The sequence below is a fragment of the Euprymna scolopes genome, chromosome 40 (genome assembly GCF_053919585.1).
Source record: "Euprymna scolopes isolate OS-2025 chromosome 40, ASM5391958v1, whole genome shotgun sequence".
In the NCBI taxonomy this organism is placed as follows: domain Eukaryota; kingdom Metazoa; phylum Mollusca; class Cephalopoda; order Sepiida; family Sepiolidae; genus Euprymna; species Euprymna scolopes.
The window spans coordinates 1,212,286-1,237,891 of record NC_136521.1 but is presented as its reverse complement, the minus strand read 5'-3'; the positions used below and the strand labels follow the sequence as shown (position 1 = coordinate 1,237,891).

The 25,606-nt window shown below is 30.5% G+C and overlaps 1 protein-coding gene across 1 annotated transcript in view; it reads right to left on the bottom strand.

Annotated features, from left to right (window-relative positions):
• Positions 1-24,669, bottom strand: part of LOC145265681 (S-crystallin SL20-1-like) — a 57,058-nt gene extending 32,389 nt beyond the window's left edge. The window contains exons 1-2 of the mRNA XM_080121741.1: positions 24,467-24,669; positions 8,010-8,105 (exon numbers count right to left, since the gene is read on the bottom strand). Of these exons, the coding sequence (XP_079977867.1) occupies positions 8,010-8,105; positions 24,467-24,599 (229 nt within the window). The 5' untranslated portion in view covers positions 24,600-24,669. The remainder of the gene's footprint in view (positions 1-8,009; positions 8,106-24,466) is intronic.
• Between the last annotated feature and the right edge of the window lie 937 nt (positions 24,670-25,606).

The window sequence follows — 25,606 nt, the reverse complement described above, 5'->3', positions numbered from 1 at the left end:
AAAATACTTTGATTTCTTTCAACTGTAACTGGTTGAAACATTTTTTTCGCCTACATGCCTTTATTTCGGATTACTAGCAGTGGAACGACACCGGTGGATGTTTTTAACAAAACAGTCATTAACTATGTGTGTTTTGGGGGGGGTTGCTGTTTTTTTTTAGTTTAACTTATTGCAAAGTGATCTAAATTATTTTCCCGTAAAATAAATAAATTTTAAAAAATCATTTAGCAAATGTAGTTGAACGCAACTTCATTGTCTGTTTTTATATGGCCCGGGAAAGATGTCAAAAATTCTATAAGAGATTTAAAAAAAAAAGAAAAAGTTATACATGGCATGGATCAGCTACAAGAAATTTAACAATAACACTGTACCAGCAGATAACAGGGTGAAGATGAAATCTGCAGAAAAAAAAGCTAAGCAAAAAAAAAAACTTGTCAGAAAATGGAGAGGAATATGCAATTTGTAATAAAATTAACATGGGGACGAAGTGCAAGAAGAGTCTAAAGATTCAGAGAAGTCTGAGAAAAATCGGAATCAAAGAGAAAATCGGGACTATACAACGAACTACAATGATGAAACAACCAAAATATGAATGAAAATCCTTGAATGCGGAAACTAAATCACATAGCAAAAAAAAAAAACACATTTACAAGCCACAAATATATAAGAAGAGAAACACACAAATTGACATAAAAGATAAATAAGGATGGAAAGGTTGCAAGGATAAAAAGGAAAGAGAGACCACATAAAAAAGGTAGATTATGACTACACTTCAGAAATGCAGAAAAATGGTAGATAAAAAACAGAGACAGTATACTAGAAAAAGAAAACAATAAAACCGTTTGGGACATAAAAGTACAAACGGACGAACTAATTGAAGCAAGTCGAGGGGGGGCGTCATAATTAATGAGAAGGAAAGAAACTGCCAATTTGTAGATTTTGCCATCCCAGCGTCTACAGATGAAAGATGGAAGACACGAAACAAATACGCATAACTTGCCAAGAAATTTGAATGAATATGACATATATATATTATATATATAGTAATTTATAAAATATATATGGCGATTAAGCTACACTGAATATTCGGCGTTTCATCCACTCTAGGACTCCTCAGGCTTCATTAGAATAGCACTTTGCTATTGCTTTTGTTTGCTTTGCATCGAATATATATATATATATATATATATATATATATATATATATATAGTGGTTGCAAACATACGTGCGTGTATGGGAAGGTTGGGTTGTTCAATGTATATATATATATATATACACACTTTTAAAATGCGTTAAATACATATGTACACTTTTTTCTCTCTCTCTCTAAACTTATTCATTTTGTTGAAATATTTAAGTATTAAGGAAAATTGCATTTTTCCTTTTAATATCCTGAAGATGTCCTCTGAAATAGGGACGACACGTTGATTATTTCATAATTTCATTCGGTTTTTCTTTTTTCAAAACAACATAACGTCAACCATCGCTGGTATTTTTATTTTATTTTTATACACACACACACACACACACACACACACACACACACACACACACACACATATATATATATATACATATATATGTATATATATATATATATATATATATATATTCATATTGGATTTATTAGAATATAGAAATTTTGGTGAAACATTGCAAAAAATGCAAAGTATTATCCTGGAATCCACAGGTGAGAATTCAATCATGAACAAAGGGAAATGTGCCATGACTCGATTGCAAATCTAATATGCAGGTTTATGACTGGATTTTATTACTTGATCTCTGTGGGCAATTCTACAAAAGGTATTGTTAATCGAAAACATCTGATTGCAAAAAATACAAAGAATCAAAATAATGAATTTTTTAGTTGATTTAAACTTACGACAAATTTAGTCAGAGACGATTGAACCAAGTTTACGTGAAAAGAGGTCATGAGATCCTCTAAAGCATTGCCCATTGATTATGTGCTAACGCTAATATATGTCTAAGACCGAAATGACCACCGAAGAAATGTGGATATATTTAAAGAAGCGGTAAAGTAAAATCAAAAGGTAGACACGAATGAAATAATTATTCACATTGCTTGGTAGTATACTCATAGATCACGCTAAAACCGAATACGACGTAAGGTTTATGGCGCGGAGATTTATGGTTTGCAAGAAAAATAGGCTGTGTTTGATAGACTGTTGCCTAGCCCGGCAACTAAAACTGCAAAATTATCCAGATGCCTAAAGCCACATGACGAAGGTTTTCAAGAAATTTAGAGCTAGAAATATGTCAAGCAAAGAAGTACTTAATAGCCAAAAGAATTGGACAAGTCATATATAGAATAAAACGGGGAACAATCCGTATATAGACATTCGAATGAATTGAGACTCAGACACACTAAAGACGTAATGGAAAATACTGAAGCAATTCCAGTGGAATTACCATTCCTTTAAGTAAACAATCCCTAATGGGGATATTCCTGAAATCAAAGCCAGAAGCACTAAACCTAACCATTGCAAGGACAACTTAAGGAAAAAGAGTTTCTATTTACAGTGCCTCGCCACCAGGGGTGTTTTTAACGTGAATAAAAGGAACAAAAATTACAAATTGTCTCAGTCGTGAAGGACTTCTTCTCCACTGAGAGAGAACAAGAAATGCAAGTGCAGCATCTGAAGAACAGATACTACACTTTGATTTTGGCCTGAATACCCAGAAGTCTTAAGAAAAAAGAGTTAATTCGATTATGTCTAGACCCTGAAAAGAGAAAACATTTATGCCAAATTTCGTCGAAAAATATTGAGCTCAGAAGAAAGCGATGTAATAAATATGAATACAGCAGCTATAAATACGGAGGAGTAGAGTCGTCAAAAGATATGCCGAACCCCTAGAGCTTAAGCATAATACCAGGTACGACCAGTAACGTGGCTTACTCGATTGTTTTACTCGATTAATGTTGTCTAGTTTTTTTCCCCCACTGCAAGAACTTAGACACCAGAATCAGAAAGTGAAATTGAGAAGTCAATGCCCCTGAGGAGTTACACTCTGACTTGCAAAAAGTGTCCGTAAAGCTCTGTTTGCATTCCTTGGTAAGGGCGCCTTAGGCGATTAGCAATAAATTAACTCCTTACTCAAAGAGAGAAGGGAAACGCTGTTACGGTGGTCCTCCTAGAACTGCACAGAACTAACCCCCCCACCGCAAAATTAGCAGGCACTGGATTATTACCTGATTATTGTAGCCAAGCTTATTTAGCTACTTAAAACACATATATCTCTTTTTCTTTTTTTCTTTTCTTTTTTTCTTTTTTTGGAACCTTTCAACTATGTAATGTATTCAATCGAAATATATTTCTATTATGAGAAATGTGCATTTTTCAAGGTCACCCAATAAATTATAAATCAACATTGTAAAAGTTTTATCTACACACGTTCAGAGTTATGTTATTTATTGGTAAGACTAAAATTCACCACTAAATCTACTCCGGAATTTCAAAATTATTGCAGATAAATGTCACTATCGAGCAAAATATAATATACTTATGTCTTCAGTTTTTTCTGTTTATTTTTGTTTTGTTTGTTTTTCTTTTATCTTGATCTTCATAGCTGTTATTGTTTCACCACGTTTCAGTCAAATAATCCTCTGACCTTCTAACTCGCATTTATTTTTTGTTTATGTGACAATGAGGAATCGATAAGCTGTTTGGTCTCATGCAACATTCTAGCACGATAGAGGGAGCCCACCTTCCTTGCCGCAGCTTACGCCATGTCCTCAATGTATTTGTTCCAGTTCATATTTTATGTGAATGTTAAGCCATTTTCAATGGCGGATCTATTCTTCTCTCTCTCTCTCTCTCTCTCTCTCTCTCTCTCTCTCTCTCTCTCTCTATCTATCTATCTCTCTAATTTTAATCTTCACAACTCAATCCAATATTTTCATTTGGAATTGTAAACTGCTACTTCAACTATTTTACCTCTAATCACCCAAGAACTTTCATCGATTCTTTTGATACAGCCATTCCGTTGAAGTTCTTGTAAGTGGCGTAAAAACAGGTGGAAGAGACGGTCCGCTTTCGGCAGCATGTGCTGCGCGGGGTGGAATTATTAGCGAGTAAAAACAGAAATTAGAAAAAATTAAAATCATAAAAAGCTAAAAAAAAATCTGAAATTTTATAAAAAAAAAAAGAAGATTTTTAAGGTCTTAATATGTTTTTGTGTTTTATGTGTGTAATACTTTTTTCGACGGATTTTATATTCTTGATTATAATTCTATGAAAATGAATACTTTGAGGGCTTTCTGGAATTTTGACGGCTAAAAGAATTTTCAACGAGCTGGGGAGAGTGATAATCTTACGACCGCCCCTGGTGGCAAAAATAGTTGCTACGACATGGGCCTTTGTTATGCATGCCTCTGCGCTATACTACTGTATATATTTAATCTTCGTCTGAGCTAATTAGAATGAAGTCTATCTTTAAAACTCAACTCCCTAATAGAGCCCATGAGGATATAATCTAAAATAGTAGCTCCTGGCTCCCAGGTGGCAATATGAGTTGTCAGGAGGGAATATGAGTAAAAAATAATACCCGTGAAGTCAAATATTATTTATAATTATGTCATGTAATACTAGCTCTCACTATAGAATCTAGTAAACATATTAAATGTATCTCCAAAAGTAACCGCTAAAATAAGTAAAGTGATTGACCATAGTCGAGAGCGATCCGAAGCTTCCGTTTTACTTGGCACTCATATATATATATATACGTATGTATATATATATATGTATATATATATATATATTTATATATATATATCATTATTATTATTATTATTATTATTATTATTATTATTATTATTATTATTATTATTATTATTATTATTAGTGTGATTATTATTTGGGGTAAACAGTTACATATGGCCACTACAAATAGCCATCTGTTTCAGTCAAAGAGACTTCATGAGGCGACCTGGAACCTCTCGACGCCAAAAAGAAAAACGTTTTTCTTTTTGGCGTCGAGAGGTTCCAGGTCGCCTGATGAAGTTTCTTTGACTGAAACAGATGGCTATTTGTAGCGACCATATGTAACTGTTTAACCCAAATAAAAAATATATTTTGCTCTTTTTATTGAGCACTATTTAACAACCTCGTTGTCTTCATTAGTTCTGACTTTTGAACACCTCAAACCCGAATATATATATATATATATATATATATATATATATATATATATATATATATATATATATATATATATATATATATACATATAATTCCAGGTAAATATTTTCCAGGAGTGAAGCAATCAAGGAAGTTTCAACGAAGTTAATACAACAGTGTTCAATACCAAAGTAGAGCAAGTCATAGTTTTTTTTATTTCTTTCACATAAATTGTAATAGTTGCTACACATCTTTGAGCATACTTCAGCGAGTCAGTTACAAGTAATTAGGCACCTCTTCAAGGGATGTAGGTTAGGGACTTGATTTTTGTATAAGCAACATAGCCTGATGAGATCTCGCTTTACGTGTAACTGGCTGACCAAAACATGATCATGAATATATATATATATATATATATATATATATATATATATATATATATATATATATATATATACTAGCAAAAGAACATGTCGTTGACTGGGTTCAAAAACAGCCTACAGAAAACCAAAGCAAAATATGATCAAAATAAAAATAAAATAGATAAACCCCATATGCCATACCTGTCCACACTGAAACACTTATCACTATATTAAAAAAAATTGTTAAACTTTGTGACATATTTCCATTCTATGGACGTCAGGTGCGAACGAACACCCCATAATTTTATTATACCATATTTCTTCAAACTGAAACATAATTATCAAAGTATACTTACGCAGATAGATATGAAAAGTCTTTATTAAAGTCTGTGCCTATTTCCATTCTATGTGGGCCAGACGCGAACACAGACCCCACAATTTTATTATACCATCCCTTTTTAAGTTAAAACAAACTTATCAAAATATTCTTAAGTATACCTATATCAAAAACACTTGTAAACGTTTTTTTTTTTTAATTTTAATTTTTTTTTTCTATACTTTGTGGACCAGGCGCGAACGCAGACCACATAATTTTAATGAACCACCGTTCTGCCAGATCAAACATACCCATTCCTGATTCTCGATACATCTTCTATCATTATATGTAATCAGTTATTTAAAGTCGTCAACCATATAGGAGCCTATTTGTGACCAGACACACACACACACACATCCAGCTTTATATATATATATATATATATATATATATATATATATATATATATATATATATATATATATATATATGATAGGAGGTAAAAATCAGGGAGAAAAGGAGTCAATAAATTGGTAGAGCAAAAAGTGTGTTTATGATTTCAACCTAGGGGATTTTTACTAAAATCATTACAAGTTGTTTCAATACACAGAACAATAAAATTATCCTGCCGATCTTGTCAGACGATCAAAGTTACATGCTAGGCTTAGATCTTCCGACGAGATCGGCAGGATAATTTTATTATTTTTTCTATAGAAAAAATTTAGTGTCTTGTATATTGAAAATTTTTTATTGTATTGTATATTGAAAAAAACTGGTAATCCATATATATATATATATATATATATATATATATATATATATATATATATAAAAGTGAGTGTCTGTCTGTGTACATTTCCCTACACAATAACTCTGTCAATTTTTAGTCTACAGACTAGAAATTTGATATACATCGTACTGATATTTAAAAAAAATCGATGTGACTGGATTTCGCCCAAAAATTTGGCGATTAAGAGGTCAGAGTTCAACGATTCGACTTTTGAGAACTCTACCAAACTCCTCCGAAAATGTTTGGTCTAAACACTTGAAATTTTAGATATAAGATCCTGTCACGTGGATCTAACTTAATAACTTCATTTGAGCCCAAAACAATAAATATTAAGGGATCATAATAGGGATCAAATTTAAAAAAATTGACCTTTTTTATTTATTGTTTTTGCTCAACATACACCTTCAAATACCCGGGCAACGCCGGGTTGAAATGCTAGTATATCTATAAAAGTGAAAGTGTCTGTGTGTGTGTCTGTGTGTGTGTCTGTGTGTGTGTCTGTGTACAATTTCTTACGCAATAACTCTGCCAATTTTTAGTCTACACACTCGAAATTTGATATACAGAGTACTGACATTTATGAAAATCGATCTGATTAGTTTTGGGCCAGAAATTTGTCGATTAAAGTGTCAACGTTCAACGATTTGACCTTTGAACACTCTACCAAACTCCTCCGACAATTTTTGTTCTGCACAGTTGATATTTTAGATATAACTTCCTTGGACATGGATCTACCTTAATAACTTTATTTGAGCCCAAAACAATAAATTTTAAGGGGTTATAATAGGGATTAATGTTTTAAAAATTGACCGCTTTTTTTTTTTTGCTCAACATACACCTCTAAATACTCGGGCAACGCCGGGCACCCATGCTAGTATATATATATATATATATATATATATATATATATATATATATATATATATATATATATGAGCTAGGAACCGATGAGCCTAGCCAGTACAAGATTGGTGGCTATTTGCGAATATAAGGCACAATATGTGCTCCGCTTTTTTCCGCATTGTTTCAAGTCGTCCTGAATTTCTATTGGCCATGCGAATAAAACACTGCCGTGTCAGAAGTGGTCTGGTTAGAGATTGTTCAACTCCCGCCACATATATTTCACGTTCAAGTTACAGCATTATCAGTGATGCTCGCGGTTTTCCTAGACAACGATGTGCATGCATTTTAAATATAGAGGAAGGTTCTAGTGTTTAATATATTATCTGAGGTGCTCTTGATTTTTACTGTAGAATATTTTACACTTAAGCAAAGAGATATTAAGCATAATTTAATTCTTTAGTCTGGTCTCGGAACTTAATAGCGAACATTCTAACACTATTAATTTATATTAAACAATAAAAAATCACTAAAGAACTAAAAGAAAAAGACAATCGACTTACCGAATTCTCGAGCAAGATATCTGCAGATTGCCATAGTCTCTGGCATTCTATAACCTCCATCCATTTCTAAACAAGGCAGACACATTCCCGGCATATCTAAAAAAGAAAATACATCATTATAATAGTACCATATCAATTTATTAATTATTATTGTTTTTTTTTATATTATAAAATTATAAAGAGTTTTAAGAAAAACATTATAGCATTGCGGACGCTACGTTCTCATTCAATATGCTCATATTAGTTTTCTGTATTTGTTTCATATTTGCTTTCTATATTTGTTTCATATTTTCCAGTTATTATCATTCGTTTTTATCCTGACCTTAGCTTCCCATATTCTTTCCAGCAAAATTAACTCACTCATACAATACACACACACACAGAGGTTGTAGCTCGGTACTTATCCCCAATTAATTTCTTCTCCAACTGTCCCATCATACACCGGGGCAAATATTTCATCCCTACGACGGTATTATTCCCATATTATTTCCAGCAAAATTAACTCACTCATATAATACACACACACAGAGGTTGTAGCTCGGTATTATCCCCAATTAATTTCTTCTCCAACTATCCCATCATACACCGGGGCAAATATTTCATCCCTACGACGGTATTATTCCCATATTATTTCCAGCAAAATTAACTCACTCATATAATACACACACACAGAGGTTGTAGCTCAGTACTACTCCCCAATTAATTTCTTCTCCAACTGTCCCATCATACACCGGAGCAAATATTTAATCCCTACGACGGTATTTTTCCCATATTATTTACAGCAAAATTAACTCACTCATCTAATACACACACAGAGGTTGTAGCTCGGTACTTATCCCCAATTAATTTCCTCTCCAACTGTCCCATCATACACCGGGGCAAATATTTCACCCCGTCGACGGTATTATTCCCATATTATTTCCAGCAAAATTAACTCACTCATATAATACACACACACAGAGGTTGTAGCTCGGTACTTATCCCCAATTAATTTCTTCTCCAACTGTCCCATCATACACCGGGGAAAATATTTAATCCCTACGACGGTATTATTCCCATATTATTTCCAGCAAAATTAACTCACTCATATAATACACACACACAGAGGTTGTAACTCGGTATTTATCCCCAATTAATTTCTTCTCCAACTGTCCCATCATACACCGGAGCAAATATTTCATCCCTACGACGGTATTATTTACATTTCCTCCATGTTTTTTCTCTCTTTGTCACACCTTAATACCTACGAAAATAACGACCGGCCCGTTTCGTAATCGTCTCAAACCTACAACGAGTTTTATTGGTTGCTTGCTGCTATTCCATTAATCATTTATTCTCTAAATGTTAGACTTTCTTCTGAACGGATACTTTGCGCCTCAACTTCTTAAGAGCATGGCAGACCGATAACATGGTAATTCATAATCCGAGTCTAAAATTTGAACTTGTCTCTCCAGATGCAGGCCTGGGACGGTAATAAGGAGACCTAGGTTTACCCGGTTACCAGGGTCACTCTATAAGCGTCGTAGAAAAAGTCCGACGGAAAGGTAAGCCAATATGGTAAGAGCCAGCACAGTTGTAGAAGTTGCGGAAAAAAATGTATTGTTTCACTGTTTGCCTGTCAGGACTCTAAACCAGATTTTTATCTGGCTTTGATGCTGAACCGTGCATAGACTGGACTAAAGAAGAACTGAGGCATCTCGATTAGAATAACAAGAAAATTATGACCATGCATAATGCAGTACACTTAAAGGGTGATACTGAATGACTATACGTGAAAAGAAAAGATTGAGGAAGAAAATTGTTTTAATCGAATACTGTGAATGATACACAGAAGACAAACGAAGTAGAAAAATGTATAATGCAGAAAGGCTTATTCATGTATAAAGTTACACTGCAAAAATAAACAAGATGGGGAACATAAAGGCAAGGAAGGAAACGAGAAAATAAATATTAGAAAAAACGGCTACATGCACGATTCATAGGGATTTTTTTTGCACAGTGATCACCACTTATCAAGGACCGGAAGCCCCTGAGGGATAAGGGTTATTGCAAGTACATTACGTTAGTGTGGAGATTTGATGAAGTGTTTACTTAAGGGGGCAGTTCATTAGGAATTTGTTAACATTGGACTTGAAGACATCCAAGTTGTAGTCCGGTGGGAAGCAAGCAGACGAAACAGGATGAAATAAGACGAGACTCAAGAAAACACTTGGATACGGCTACGAAAAGGAGATCTAAAGAGAGAACCGGAATCACTAATAACCGCTGACAAGATAATGCGATTAGAAGCAACCATATATGCGCGCAAAGATATACAAAACACAAAACCGATGCAGAAAACTTTGCAATTAACCGCTTCTTTATAACCCAGACAAATGGTACAAGCAAAAACCAGTAGCAGCACTTGAAGACGTAAATAGAAAAATCCTATTGTAGCATAGATGTAGAAACAGACAAAACCATCCCAGCAACTGGGTCAGATATAAAAATAATTAGCAAGAAGGAAAAGTCATACGAGCTCTACATTTCGCTGTCCTAGTAAACCACAGATTGAATATTAAAGAAAGGAAAAATCGAAGCAAATACACGGAACTATCCAGAAAGCTGAAAGGTATGGAAGATGAAGAAAGTTAAAATATATGAACGCCCCTCCACCTAATCGTAGTAGCACAAGGGACAATCTAATAACAATTCAAAAACACGAATAGCAAAAACTCAAATGAGGGGGATTACTGAAAACAAAGAACAGATAACTATAATATAAACAGTTGCATCATTAAAGAAAACCGTTGAAAGTGGAGACTAATACACATGATTTACAAACTTTACATTACCGACGAAAGGTCAATGGGAAGTGGCCGTTTCGATAACGCAAATACATATGCAAAGGTCATCAAAAGAGGTGGAGAGTACTGAAAATCTAGGGAGAATTATTGTCACCCAGCCACTATGAAACAAAACCGGTAATTGACATTAAGTAATCTCTGATATGTTGCGTGAGGAATTCTTGTGCGTAAAATAATAATAATAATAATAATAATAATAATAATAATAATAATAATAATAATGAAAACGATAACAATAATAATATCAGTAATAATAATAAATATAATAACAACAACAACAACAACAATAATAATAATAATAATAATAATAATAATAATAATAATAATAAAATAATAAAAACGACCAATAGCAATAATAATAGAAATGATAGTAATAAAAATAATTATATTTAAATAATAATAATGAAAATAATAACAACAACTGTTACATGATAAAAGGGATGTCCCCTTTCATGTAAGTAAAAAAATAGGGAATTAGTTAAATGTAAATATGAAATAGGAAAGTCAAGGATTCGAACTTGCGAAGCTAGATTTTGAATTGATAATTCCAATCATAAGTTAAAATAAATACAGAATGTTATTGAAATAAGGAATTGCAATTGTTTAGCTTACATATCTCTATATGGAAAAGGAATGTAATAATGAAAATTGTTTCTGTGAAAATTTAAATAAGGAATTTAATCGTTAATTGGAATTGTAAACACATTTTGTAAAAATGTTATTTTAAAAATAGGTTACTGAACTCCGGGTCATGTCATGTTTGGCAACGTGTTGCATATCATTCAACGTGCTTTATAAGCACATGTTTAATCATGCGATGACGTGACGAGTTCTCAATATAGGAAAGAGTTTGAAGTTAGTTAGAGAGAGTGAGATCTGTCAGATCAGAGGAGCAGAGAGGTTCAGACCGATTCTCGGCACCCTCTGGAAGCGAGAAGGTTTTAGAAATAACCATGTAAAGAAACTTTAAATTCCTCACGCGAAATCATGGACCGGTCATGAAATAAAGGACGTCATCATCTTTGTGTATCTGCGTCTTCTGTGTTCATCATTACAACGAGAAAGGTAACGGGCTTATATTATATGCACAACTGTCAAAAATTAAATGTCAAACGCACTATCTCTCGGTCTATCTATCAAGATATTCATAAATCTCCTCTCATTAGATTGGTTCTCTTGTAGTAACATGTACACTGTCTATTGTATATATATACAAAACTGTCTCTCTCTTAATATGTACTCTGTCTCTATATATCACCAATGTCTCCATCTCTTAAAACCGGAACATCTTAAGACATATGAACGCTCCTAAGACTCTAATTTCTCACTAAGACTGTCTCCATCTCACAGCATTAAACATGATCACTCAAAGACTCTCCTAAAACGAACGACAACAACAATACAGAATATACGTTCTAATAATAACACCCCCACGTAACACAACAATGCAAAGTAAAAAATAATTACAATCAATTAAAATAATAAATAAACAATAATAAAAAATGATTAAATAAAAAGAATAATAAAATTAATTAGAAAAATATTAACAATATATAAAATGATATTAATCATTAATTGTTAATTAATACATATTAAAAATAATCTTAATAAGTAATAATTAAACAATAAGAAATAATACTTGTAATAGATAATAATAAAAAAATGTAATAGTTGTAAGAAATAATAATTAATAAATAAAAATAAATCAATTAATTAAATAAAAATTAATAAAATCATAATATATGCTGATACCGGTCAGAATATTATTAAAACTATATAGTTGTAATACTAGAAATAACATATAATTAGCAAATTAAGTTGTAATAGTAATAATAATTTTTAATTAGCATAATAAATTGTAATAGTAGTAATAATATATAATTAGCATAAGAAGTTATAATACTAGTAATAATATACAATTAGCATAATAAGTTGTAATAGTAGTAATAACATGTAATTAGCAAAGTAAGTTGTAATATAAGTAATAACATATAATTAGCATAATTTGTAATAGGAGTACTATGATATATAAACATGATAAGTTGCAATATTAGTAATAATTTTTAATTAGCATAATAAGTTGTATTACTATTAAGTACATATAATTAGCAAATTAAGTTTTAATAGCAGTAATAACATATAATAAGCCTAATAAATGTTAATGGTTGTAATAATATATAATAAGCAAATTAAGTTGTAATAGCAGTAATAATATAGAATTAGCATATTAAGTTGTAATATTAGTAATAATATTTAATTAGCATAATAAGTTGTAATAGTAGTTATAAGTTTTAATTAGCATAAAAAGTTTTGATAGTAGTAATAATATTTAATTAGCATAATAAGTTGTAATAATAGTAATAATATATATTAGCATAATCAGTTGTGATAGTAGTAATATTATTTAATTAGCATAATAAGTTGTAGTAGTAGTAATAATATTTTATTAGCATAATAAATTGGAATAGTAGTAATAATATTTAATTAGCATAATAATTGTAATAGTACTAATAATATTTAATTAGCATAATAAGTTTGGATAGTAGTAGTAATATTTAATAGCATAATAAGTTGTAATAGTAGTAATAATATTTAATTAGCATAATAAGTTGTAATACTAGTAATAATATACAATTAGCATAAGTTGTAATAGTAGTAATAATATTTAATTAGCATAATAAGTTGTGATTGTAGTAATAATATATAATTAGCATTGTAATAGTAGTAATAAGATATATTAGCATAATAAGTTGCGATAGTAGTAATAATATACAATTAGCATAATAAGTTGTGATAGTAGAAATAATATTTAATTAGCATAATAAGTTGTGATAGTAGAAATAATATTTAATTAGCATAATAAGTTGTGATAGTAGAAATAATATTTAATTAGCATAATAAGTTGTAATAGTTGTAATAATATACAATTAGCATAATAAGTTGTGATAGTAGAAATAATATTTAATTAGCATAATAAGTTGTGATAGTAGAAATAATATTTAATTAGCATAATAAGTTGTAATAGTAGAAATAATATTTAATTAGCATAATAAGTTGTAATAGTTGTAATAATATACAATTAGCATAATAAGTTGTGATAGTAGTAATAATATACAATAAGCATAAGTTGTGATAGTAGAAATAATATTTAATTAGCATAAGTTGTAATAGTAGTAATAAGATATATTAGCATAATAAGTTGTAATAGTTGTAATAATATACAATTAGCATAATAAGTTGTGATAGTAGAAATAATATTTAATTAGCATAATAAGTTGTGATAGTAGAAATAATATTTAATTAGCATAATAAGTTGTAATAGTTGTAATAATATACAATTAGCATAATAAGTTGTAATAGTAGTAATAATATACAATAAGCATAAGTTGTGATAGTAGAAATAATATTTAATTAGCATAATAAGTTGTAATAGTAGTAATAAGATATATTAGCATAATAAGTTGTAATAGTAGTAATAATATACAATAAGCATAAGTTGTGATAGTAGAAATAATATTTAATTAGCATAATAAGTTGTAATAGTAGTAATAAGATATATTAGCATAATAAGTTGCGATAGTAGTAATAATATACAATTAGCATAATAAGTTGTGATAGTAGAAATAATATTTAATTAGAATAATAAGTTGTGATAGTAGAAATAATATTTAATTAGCATAATAAGTTGTAATATTTGTAATAATATACAATTAGCATAATAAGTTGTAATAGTAGTAATAATATACAATAAGCATAATAAGTTGTAATAGTAGTAATAATATTCAATTAGCATAATAAGTTGTGATAGTAGTAGTAATATTATATTAGCATAATAAGTTGTAATATTTGTAATAATATACAATTAGCATAATAAGTTGTAATAGTAGTAATAATATACAATAAGCATAATAAGTTGTAATAGTAGTAATAATATTCAATTAGCATAATAAGTTGTAATAGTAGTAGTAATATTATATTAGCATAATAAGTTGTAGTAGTAGTAGTAATAATACTATTTAATTAGCATAATAAGTTGTAATAGTAGTAATAATATATAATTAGCAAAATAAGTTGTAGTAGTAATAATATTTTATTAGCATAAGTTGTAAAAGTAGTAATAATATATAATTAGCAAAATAAGTTGTAGTAGTAATAATAATTAATTAGCATAATAAGTTGTAATAGTAATAATATTTAATTAGCATAATAAGTTGTAATAGTAGTAATAATATTTAATTAGCATAAAAAGTTGTAATAGTAGTAATAATATATATAGCATAATAAATTGTAATAATTTGCAGATAAAGAATGTTAGTAATTAATACACAATACCCATAATTTAGAAATAATAATAATGATTCATTAAAAATATAATTCATTAGTATAACATAATATTAACTCATTGTAATCATAATAATTAATGTATAAAATAATATAACAATTCATGATTTTCTTCCGTTTTTCTACTTTCCAGCTGAATACAATATGCGTGTGTTCAAGTCTTATGTAAACAAGTTTTTATGATCCTTTCAATATAAGTTAACAAATTTACAGAATTTCTATTTACTAACGATTACTTTATTGTCCAATTGTACACTCTTTAACCCTTATCCTCGAGTAGCCCCTTGGCATTGATAAGTGGTGATGCCGTTGTAAAAAAATGATAAAAAAATAATTAATCTTAACCGAGGAATAAAAATAAAAACTAATTATTAATCTTATTGAGATTAATAAAGAAAAAGAAAAAAAAAGAAAATGCTATAAAATTAAAAGGTAATAATAATTAAAATATTAATATCTATAATAACAATTATATAAATATTAATAATATTAATAACAATATAAAATGGATAATGTCAATACAAGTGAACATGATGACAAAATCATATTTATAATAACAATAACAAAAATAATATAATTACTAATAATTATAAAATATTAATAATAACAATAAAAATAGTAACCGTGATAATAATACTACTAATGATAATAAAAATACAAATATTAATATAATAATATTAATAATAATATAACTAATAATAATTAAATAATAATAGCAATATCAATAATAAAATAATAATTATAATATCAATATTAATAATACTATAAATATCTATAATAATATGATAATAATATGATATATAATTACGATAATAATATTAATAAAAATTATATCAGTAACAATAACACTAATAATATTAATATAAATGATAATGACAGATAAAGTATAAATAAAAGTAACAATAATAATATTAATATGAATAATAATTAAAATATAAGTAGTGATATTGATAACAGTTATCGTAATATTCAAAATATTTGTACTAATAATAGTAATATTAATAATAATATGAATAATGAGACTATTTATAATAAGATTAATCATAATAGTACGAATGTTTATATATATATAATAAATATAATAATAATATTTACAATACTAATATTATATTAATATTCATAGTAATAACAATTATATTTATAGTAATATAATAAATATAAGTATTAATAATTATGATATAATATTAATTATAATATTTTATAATAGTAATAATAATAAAAATATTATATTATAATAAAATTATATTGATAATATAGATAATAATAATAAAATTGAAATTGAACATTTAATAATAATAATAATAATAATAATAATAATAATAATAATAAAAATAATAATAATAATAATAATAATAATAATAATAATAATAATAATAAAATTGAATAGTTGCGGAAATAAGCCAACTCATTGAATACTATTTAGGTTTTTATTGTAAAAGGACATATTTAGTGAAGTTAATTTCTTTTATTTTATTTAAATCAATATTTTTTTTAATTCAATTTTCACCCCAAACAAGGCACAGTGCCACTTTGAAGCAGGGGGCTACTATTAGGGAATTAATTAGCGGGGTCATTATGAAGGGAGAAGAGTAGAAAGATGTTTGTTAACATTACACTTGAACTTCTACATATCATTGCAGTTGGGAAAGCAGAATCCCGAAAGGGAGTTCCAAAGACCCGCAGTTCTGGGGAAGAAACTATTGGAGTAAAAGGCTTTCTTGCACCTAGGGATCTCCACTGTAAAGGGATGAGACTTAGTAGCTTGTCGGGTTTGTCGGGGGTAGTTACGTCGGGGAGGTACAAGTGTTTGCAGTTCGTCAGAGCATTCACCATTAAAGTATTTGTAGAACAGGCAGAGGGATGCAACATCTCGTCGATGCGACAGAGGTTGAAGCCTAGATGACAGTTCAAGACCTATCAGGTTGGCGACTCTCTTTTGAACCCTGTCCAGGAGCGAGAGACAAGCAGCAGATGCACCAGCCCAGATGTGACAACAGTACTCCATACATGGGCGAATGGTTGCCTTATAGAGGTATAGGATACTGGCAGGCGTAAGTAGTTTTCTAGCACGGTAGAGGGAGCCAACCTTCCTTGCAGTAGCCTTGGCAATGCTCTCAATGTATCTATTCCAGTTCATATTCCCTGTAAACGTTAGGCCGAGGAGTTTAAAAGAAGTACTTTCAGGCAATGTGTTCTTGGCCATTGCTATTGGTGGTAGAGAAGGTTTCTTGTAGTTATTGAAGGAAACAAGCTTAGTTTTAGCAGCATTGAATGAGACCAACCATTTTTGTCCCCATTCCACTACGGATTGGAGGTCATCCTCTAGTGTTTCTGCCATTTTCTTGGATATGTGTTCATTTGTTTTCCCCTCATATCTGTTATAGAGAGTGGTGTCATCGGCAAATATACCCATCTCCGAAACAATATTATCAGGGAGGTCGTTTATGAATATCAGGAATAATAGAGGTCCAAGGATAGACCCCTGAGGCACTCCCGCATTTATGTCATATTGTTTGGATGTACGTCCGTCGAGGACAACTTTTGATTTTTCTATTGCTTATTAATTATATCCAGGTTTTTATTGCTTATTAATTATATCCAGGTTTTTTAGAAGGCGTACGGCGAAATCTTTTGGTGATGACTTGTGGTTTTACGGTATTGTAACTGAGACCTAGGGTTTGTGATAAAAAATACTTAGTTAACTGCTGATAAATATAAGAACGACCTCGAAATAGGTTATTATTTTAAGTTAAACATGTATACGAAACTGATCTCTAGGCGTTTAATATACTCATGTATTTTTGTTGTTATTTTTATTTTTGCAATTTTTTTTATTATTCACATGTAATCGCCAAAAGTGTAGAAACTTTACTAAGGAGTGATTTATATGAGTTTGTTACTTTACAAATAAACTTTTATTTGTTCTCTTTTTTATTCTTAAACCGTCCGGTTTTTTATATTAGATTCACTTTTAAAAATTATATACTTGCGTCTACCCATCAAATTATCATAAAAAAATCTTTTAGCAAGTTAGTAAACATTAAAACACCTATGCAATTCAAAAGAGTAATTTGCTTTCTCTTCACAAGAGCAGTGTTAGACCCAAAACTAGTTTTTAATGTAGGCAAATGCAAGCCCTCCCCCAATGGCCACTGCTTTTACAAAACTAAAATCGCTACGGTCATAAAGCAAATCTTGAAATATACAAAGAAGAAAAAACAAAATGCGAGATTAGAACAGTTATTACACTTTCCTCTTAGCCAAAAGGCAATCAAAAGTTAAATATATACGAGCTGCCTTAAATAAGTTTCCAGACGTTTTTGTATGGATACTTTTCTTGATAGTACACATATGAAAATCTAGTCCCCATCGAAGTAATCTCCTCCGGCTGCAATGCACATATTGTACAGTTCTAATCATTCTGGAATGCCCCAGGGAAATCCTCTTGTGTGACCGGGTCAGTGACTCTCGTCACAAACTCCTTCATCTTAACTGTCTCATAACAACATCCTCTAAGTTTTTCTTTTAGTTTAGGGATTAACCATAACTCACAGTGAGCCAAGAATTGTTTTGATGTCAATGACAACGTTTTGCTTTCTGGTCCTTTCTGGGCACCTTTTGTACAAAGTTCGCGCAACTCTTCCGCGTTTTCAGTCCACATAGATAATTCTGTTCACAGTTCCCACACTGACATCAAATTATGGATTATGTATAGACACACTAACTTTCTTAGACCTATCACGCCTCTCATTATTCTTCAGAGACTCCCTGCCTTCCTTGAATCTCTCATGCCACCCAGAAACTGATCGTCGATTCATGCATGATAGTCAAAAAGCAGTCTTTCATACATTTCTGTGACATTTTTTCTAAGTTTAAAAAAGGATTTTATCGTACATCGTGTCTGGTGTAAAAACTTGCAGTCTACTCTATACTCTGTTCTGTGGCAGTCATCTGCACCGGCAAATGTTAGCAGTAATACCAAAAAATGCTTGGTCTACAAAAAGCCTTCACCACTATAAACAAATAATATGTGTGGGTATCCCAGCAACTTAGTTGTTGCGGTGGAACCTCATCCGTCGAAATCCACAGGAGAGCCAATCATAAATATATATATATATATATATATATATATATATATATATATATATATCAAATTTCATGATGTTGACCAGCTTGCAATTTATTCCTTTAATTCAGTTGCCATTAACAATTTTGACAGTGTCTGATTCGTAGCACTAAAACAATCACTTAATTATTATATCAATCAGTGAATTTATTTTGCAAAAATAAAATTACTGATTGATATACTAATTAAGTGATTGATTTTGTGCTACGACTCAGATACTGTCAAGAATTGTAAATGCCAACTTAATTAAAGGAATAAATTGTAAGATGATCAGCATTATGAAATTTGGAAAATAGACTTTTGTGATTTTTTTCGTTATGTGCTCTCTAATTACATTGAAATTTTAAAATAAGGATTAGTACATATAAAAAGGAAATATAAGTGAATTAAGGATATTTCCATAGAAATATATATATATATATATATATATATATATATATATATATATATATATAAAGAGAGAGAGAGAGAGAGAGAGAGGAGAGATATGACTTACTTTATGCACGTAATAATATTTAATAAAAGAATAATTGAAAAAATAATAAACAAAATAATACGTCCTAAAAAATGAGAGGCGGGAAACATGTAAATAAGTGGCTGATGCCTCCTTTCTTATAATAAGCGCCCAGGGAACGGAAAGAAAGAAAATATTGCAGAATCACTAAAAAAAACGAATAAATCAACAATCTTGCATTCATAGCGATAAAAGTTGAGCATATATATATATATATATATATATATATATATATATATATATATATATATATATATATATAGATAGATAGATAGATAGATAGATAGATAGATAGATAGACAGATAGATAGATATAACTACTTCATTTACTCACATAAATTAATATACGAAAGTATAAATTTATGCGTAAACTTTAAGTATTTACTTCAACAGTGCTCAATACGTAGGTAGAGCTAGTTAGTTAGTTATAAAATATATATAGCGATTAAGTGGATGAAACGCGGAATATTCAGTGTAGCTTAATCGCCATATATATTTTTAACTTACTATATATATATATATATATATATATATATATATATATATATATATATATATATATATATAACTACTTCATTTACCCAATTCTTACTCCTTTGTCAAGAACATCGTTCCTGAAATGTCAGAGGTTAAAGAAAGACAATATAAATGATGTGTGAATTTTGAACCAACGCCCAATTTTTATTTTTTACGCAAATACATTCATTTTGGTTACTTATTCTCTAAATCAAACATGATACGCAGAAGTTCAAGTGCCATGCAAACAGATATCTTGCTGCTCAACTCCCTACATACTATTCCTACTAAGTGTCCTGAATCGTGGCCCCAAATATCTTACTGTGCATTGTTTGGGGTAAAATAACAATAAAAATAAAAGTAAAAAATGATATCCAATAAAAAATAAATAAATAAATAAGCCCCATTCGAAGAAGTAACACCGGGATCAGCTAGATTCTTTCTCTCGCCCTCTTTCTCATTCCTTCTCTCTCTCTCTCTCTCACTCTCTCTCTCTCTTTCTCCCTCTCTCTCTCTCTCTATCTATCTACCTATTTCTCTCTCTTTTTCTCTATCTATCTATTAATCTATCTATCTTTCTATTAATCTAGCTATTTCTCTCCCTCTTTTTCTCGTTTTCTCTTTCTCTTTTTCAATCTATCTTTCTATCAATCTATATATTTATTTCTCTCTCTAAATATATGCCTAGAATTCCCAAATGGTCACCTATCTGGTACTTACAAGGCTCAACGTTGATCGCGTTGACACACCGGTTCTCGTCAGATCACTGAAGTTAAGCAACGTTGAGCCTGGTAAGTACCAGATGGGTGACCATTTGGGAAATACTAGGCCCAGTATGTGCTCTCCGCTTATCTCGGCATTTGTTTCTATTCGTCTTGTACACTTAACTTGCCACTGGTATTTAACAATGTCGACTCAGGAGAGGTGTGGTAGAAGATTGCGCACCTCCTGCCAATAAGACCTTCACGCGCAGGCACTCCTTCGTGGGTAACTATAGTCTGTCAAAGACTGAGGGAGCCCTTATATATATATATATATATATATATATATATATATATATATATATATATATATATATATATATATATATATACGCTTCACACACACACACACACACACACACACACATATATATATATATATATATATATATATATATATATATATATATATATATATATATATGCCCTGGTCTTCTTTTTCGGAAATCGTCCCAGACAACGCGTGAAACCACTTGATGTAAAGGGGGAAAATACTCCTTCAAAGTTAAGAAAAAATAGCGAAGCATAAGTATTTAAATAGATAGATTCCTACCCAGAAATCAGCAATTTATCCACCTTGTCAGAAATATCGCTCATGTAATGTGAAACATATAGGACAAAATAAGGAAAGCGAGGATTAAAAGCTGCCGGATGTAAATATCTTCTCTCTTCTTTTGTTTATATTTATATAAAACGCACTACAATGAAATTCCCTGCCTTACTAATCTGGTGCTGACGTTTTTAAACGAGTTTTAAGAATTCTGTCGTTTAAACGAGTTTATAAAATTGTCCACACGTGGGTGGCTTCAACCATATTTGTTATTGTGGTGTTTTCGAGTTCTGAACTATTTATTTCTTACTTTTAGCGGATAGTCTTATCTCACAAGTCGAATCATCGCCTTAAAACAAATGGATTCTTTAGAAATGTTTATTCTAATGTTTTGTATATATGTATTGTAATTTATTTTTGTTTATTTTTTCGATTATGTTTTCTCAGATGTAAATTTTTCTGTACTTTTATTTTAAACTATATTGAAACTCGTTTCAACAGATAAAACTTAACTAGAAACATAAAGTAAAGAATTTTATTCTTATGCGTTTTATATAAATTATGTGTTGTTGTTTTTTTTATTTTATTTATGTGATCTTGAGTGTTAAGCATTATGCGTTCTATATCTAAACTTGTCATGATATTAAATTAAAAAAAAAACAAGTAAACAAATAAAGTAAAATACGTACCATTTCTATTGAGGTTCAACTCTGAAAATTCGGATCAGGATCCGCTAGCTTTTTTTCTCTGTTTATCTCAGTTTTGCATTTATTTATATAAAACGCAGTTGAATAAAATTCTCTAGCAAATAAATCTAGTCTCATCGTTTGCACACGAATTATAAAAATAATAGAAGTTTCAAGACGTGTAATTATTATTTGATTTTATCGTTTTAGACTATCTTATAAAATTGCATCTACACTTTAAAACAAAACGATAGCAAAATTTATTTCAGCGCGTTTTATATAAATTAAAGCAAAACCGGGATGAAAAGAAAAGGCAATTTTATTTTAATGGCTGTATATAAATCATTAATTCTCTTTTATTTATTTATTATTTTTTCATGCGTTTACTATTCTGTATTTTTATCATGTGCTAGCAAGATGACCCGAGACTGCCCGGGATCGAATGATGGTCAACGAATGTTTCACACTCATATTTTCATTGTCATCGTAATCGATGAAATAACTCATTTTTTCAGTCAAATTGATTGATCCATCGCGATGCACTTGTGAGAAGCTCCACATGCCTCTCGTAATGACAATGTTCCTAATACATTGCAGTCTACGTTATACCGAACCTACTGTTAAATTTATAAAATTATTTTGATACACAATGGCTTGCATTAAAGTTTAAAATGCAAAAGTCAAGTATCATGCTTCAATTGTGCTCTAAGAAAAGCCTTCGTTTCGTACGCGACCGTGTCAAATCAAAGAACCTACTGTTTATTTTATATGCCAGGCATTATTGCTTGTGCGGTGATAATGGCTTGAATTTAAGTTTAAAATGAGAAAGTCAAATATCATTGTGAAATTGTGCTTTAAACAGAAACATTCATTTTGAACGCGCCTCTGTCATATCAAAGATCATACTATTGATTTTATATGGTGGGCCTTTCTGCATATGTGGTAATAAAACTGTTTTCCATGCGCTTGTAATGTTAGGCTGTGTAAGATGTTAACTTTAGTCAAAATCACTTGTCACTCCTTTCATCGAATTATTTCGATTATTGATTATCGATACTTATCGAATATATTTCGACACAAAACCTATGCAAAAAAAAAAACCTGACAGGTACATGAAGTACATTCGTGTGAAAGTTCATAAAAATCAGCCAAGCTGTTTACGAGTTTATAGGGAACGAACTCACAGACACACAGATAGACAGACAAAATTCCTTATAGATAATAGTAGAGATGATATCTCAGAAATATTTTCAATACTTTTCAACTAAATTAGAAGTTATTATTTAACCTAAACGTGGCTGACGGAACGAGAGCATGCTATTAAACATAATTAAATAAAGAGTTCGGTTTGAAATTCACGAGTTCGACAGAAAGGTTCTCGAGTTCAGCATTATACCCGACTGAAACGTTTTAAAAAACACTCAAGATGATAACATTAGAAAGAAGAATCTAAATAGTACGGTTAAATTAGATTCAGTTAAGAATCTCGTTCTAAACTTAATATATAAACGGCTATATGTCTGTCTGTCTGTCTGTCTCCATATTTTCAAACTCTATCTCCCCCGAAACTAAAAGTCGTAGAGCGGCTATATGCGCTTAAATTGATTGGATTTTTTACGGACCGTTCCCTTATGGATCTTTTACCGGTTAAATTTTTTTTAAGAGTTCAAAAGTGGGTCAAAATTGAAAAAAAAAAAAAGATTGCATTGTTACACTCATCTTTATTAGATTTATTTTTAATTCTTAATTTTGAATCAGTTTATATGCGTGTAACGTTGATACAGCGGTAACGTCACAAACTTTTAATACTACTATTTTGCTTTCGGTTTCGATTCTAGATGAGGCACCTCAATATATTTTTTTATTTTTGAAATCACGTCTAATAATATATACGAAATCTGGACAAATTAAAATATCATATTTAAGCGTATTTTGTGGCCGGGCAAAGCCAGGCGTCCCCCCTCCCCGCTAGTGGTTTTTGTATAAATTATGAAGTGTATTTTTGTTTGTTTTGTTTTGTGTTTGTATTCTTGAGTTTTAAGCATTCTGCATTTTAACGAGGACTTGTTATTATTTAAATATTTGGTAAAAATTATTAAATAAATTAAAATACATACCATTTCTATAGAGGTCCCATTCCGAGAATTCAAACCGCTTGTCCACGAAAGGGACTCCTGCTGCTGCAAACATCATTCGAAGGATTTCGGCCCGGCCTCGGCCATTAAAGTAGTACAGCGTATAGCTCGGCATAAGGAGGCTTCGTTATTTCTTTCTCTCTTTCTCTCACTCTATCCTGGTTCTGCTTCTTGTCTTGGAGGAATCAAAGAACCGCCGAAGATCGGTCTGAAGACGGCTACGCGAAAACCTGCGAATGTATAGTCAAATCTGACTCAGAGGACATTGTCGCAGAACAATAGACTGCTCTTTGGTGCCAGCTTTTTTGTTCCCAAGGTCGACCATTCAATATTCCACACAAGATTGGTTTCTTTTAATTGTGACCTCTCTCTCTTTCTCTCTCCTTCTCTCTCTCTCTCTCTCGTTCTTTCTCTCTCTGTCTTTCTCTCTCATTCTTGGTTCTCCAAGAGTGTCGGTTCTAAATGGCCAACAGGTTCATGTTTTTTGTTTATATATTTTTTCGGTCAGACTATTGTGAAGAACCGCGATACTTTGTGTTTGCTTGAAAGCAAATGAATTGTCTTACCCGTTATCCGGACCGGAAACACCGGAACACGGTGTTTAAACAAAGACGTTGTTCGTAATTTATCTCGACAGGTGCCGTGGACTTTATATATATACACTAGTGTACACCATCCGTCAGAAGTAAATAATTATTTATCACCAGTGCTTTTACTGTATATAAAGAAGTATTACTAAGATCGACTCACATTGTTAGCAGTGTTAAAAAACTGTAAAAAAAATATATAGTAACATATTACCTCAGATTATTTTGAAAATAAGCTTTCGCATAAAGAGCATACACAAAATAGTATGATTGTTTACAGTTGCTCCAAAACAGTGTTTATTTTAGATATACAATAAATAATTACTAATGACTTTGTTAAAAATATATTTTTCAAATCCGAAATTTCGAAATATCTCACAGAACACTCATATATATAGGTACACACACACACACACACACACACACACACACACACACACAGATATATATATATATATAATTATTTTAATGCGCAAACATACTAGTGTGTCATGCTTTCGCAAGCATCAGTGCAGGCAGTTAAAATTGCTACTGG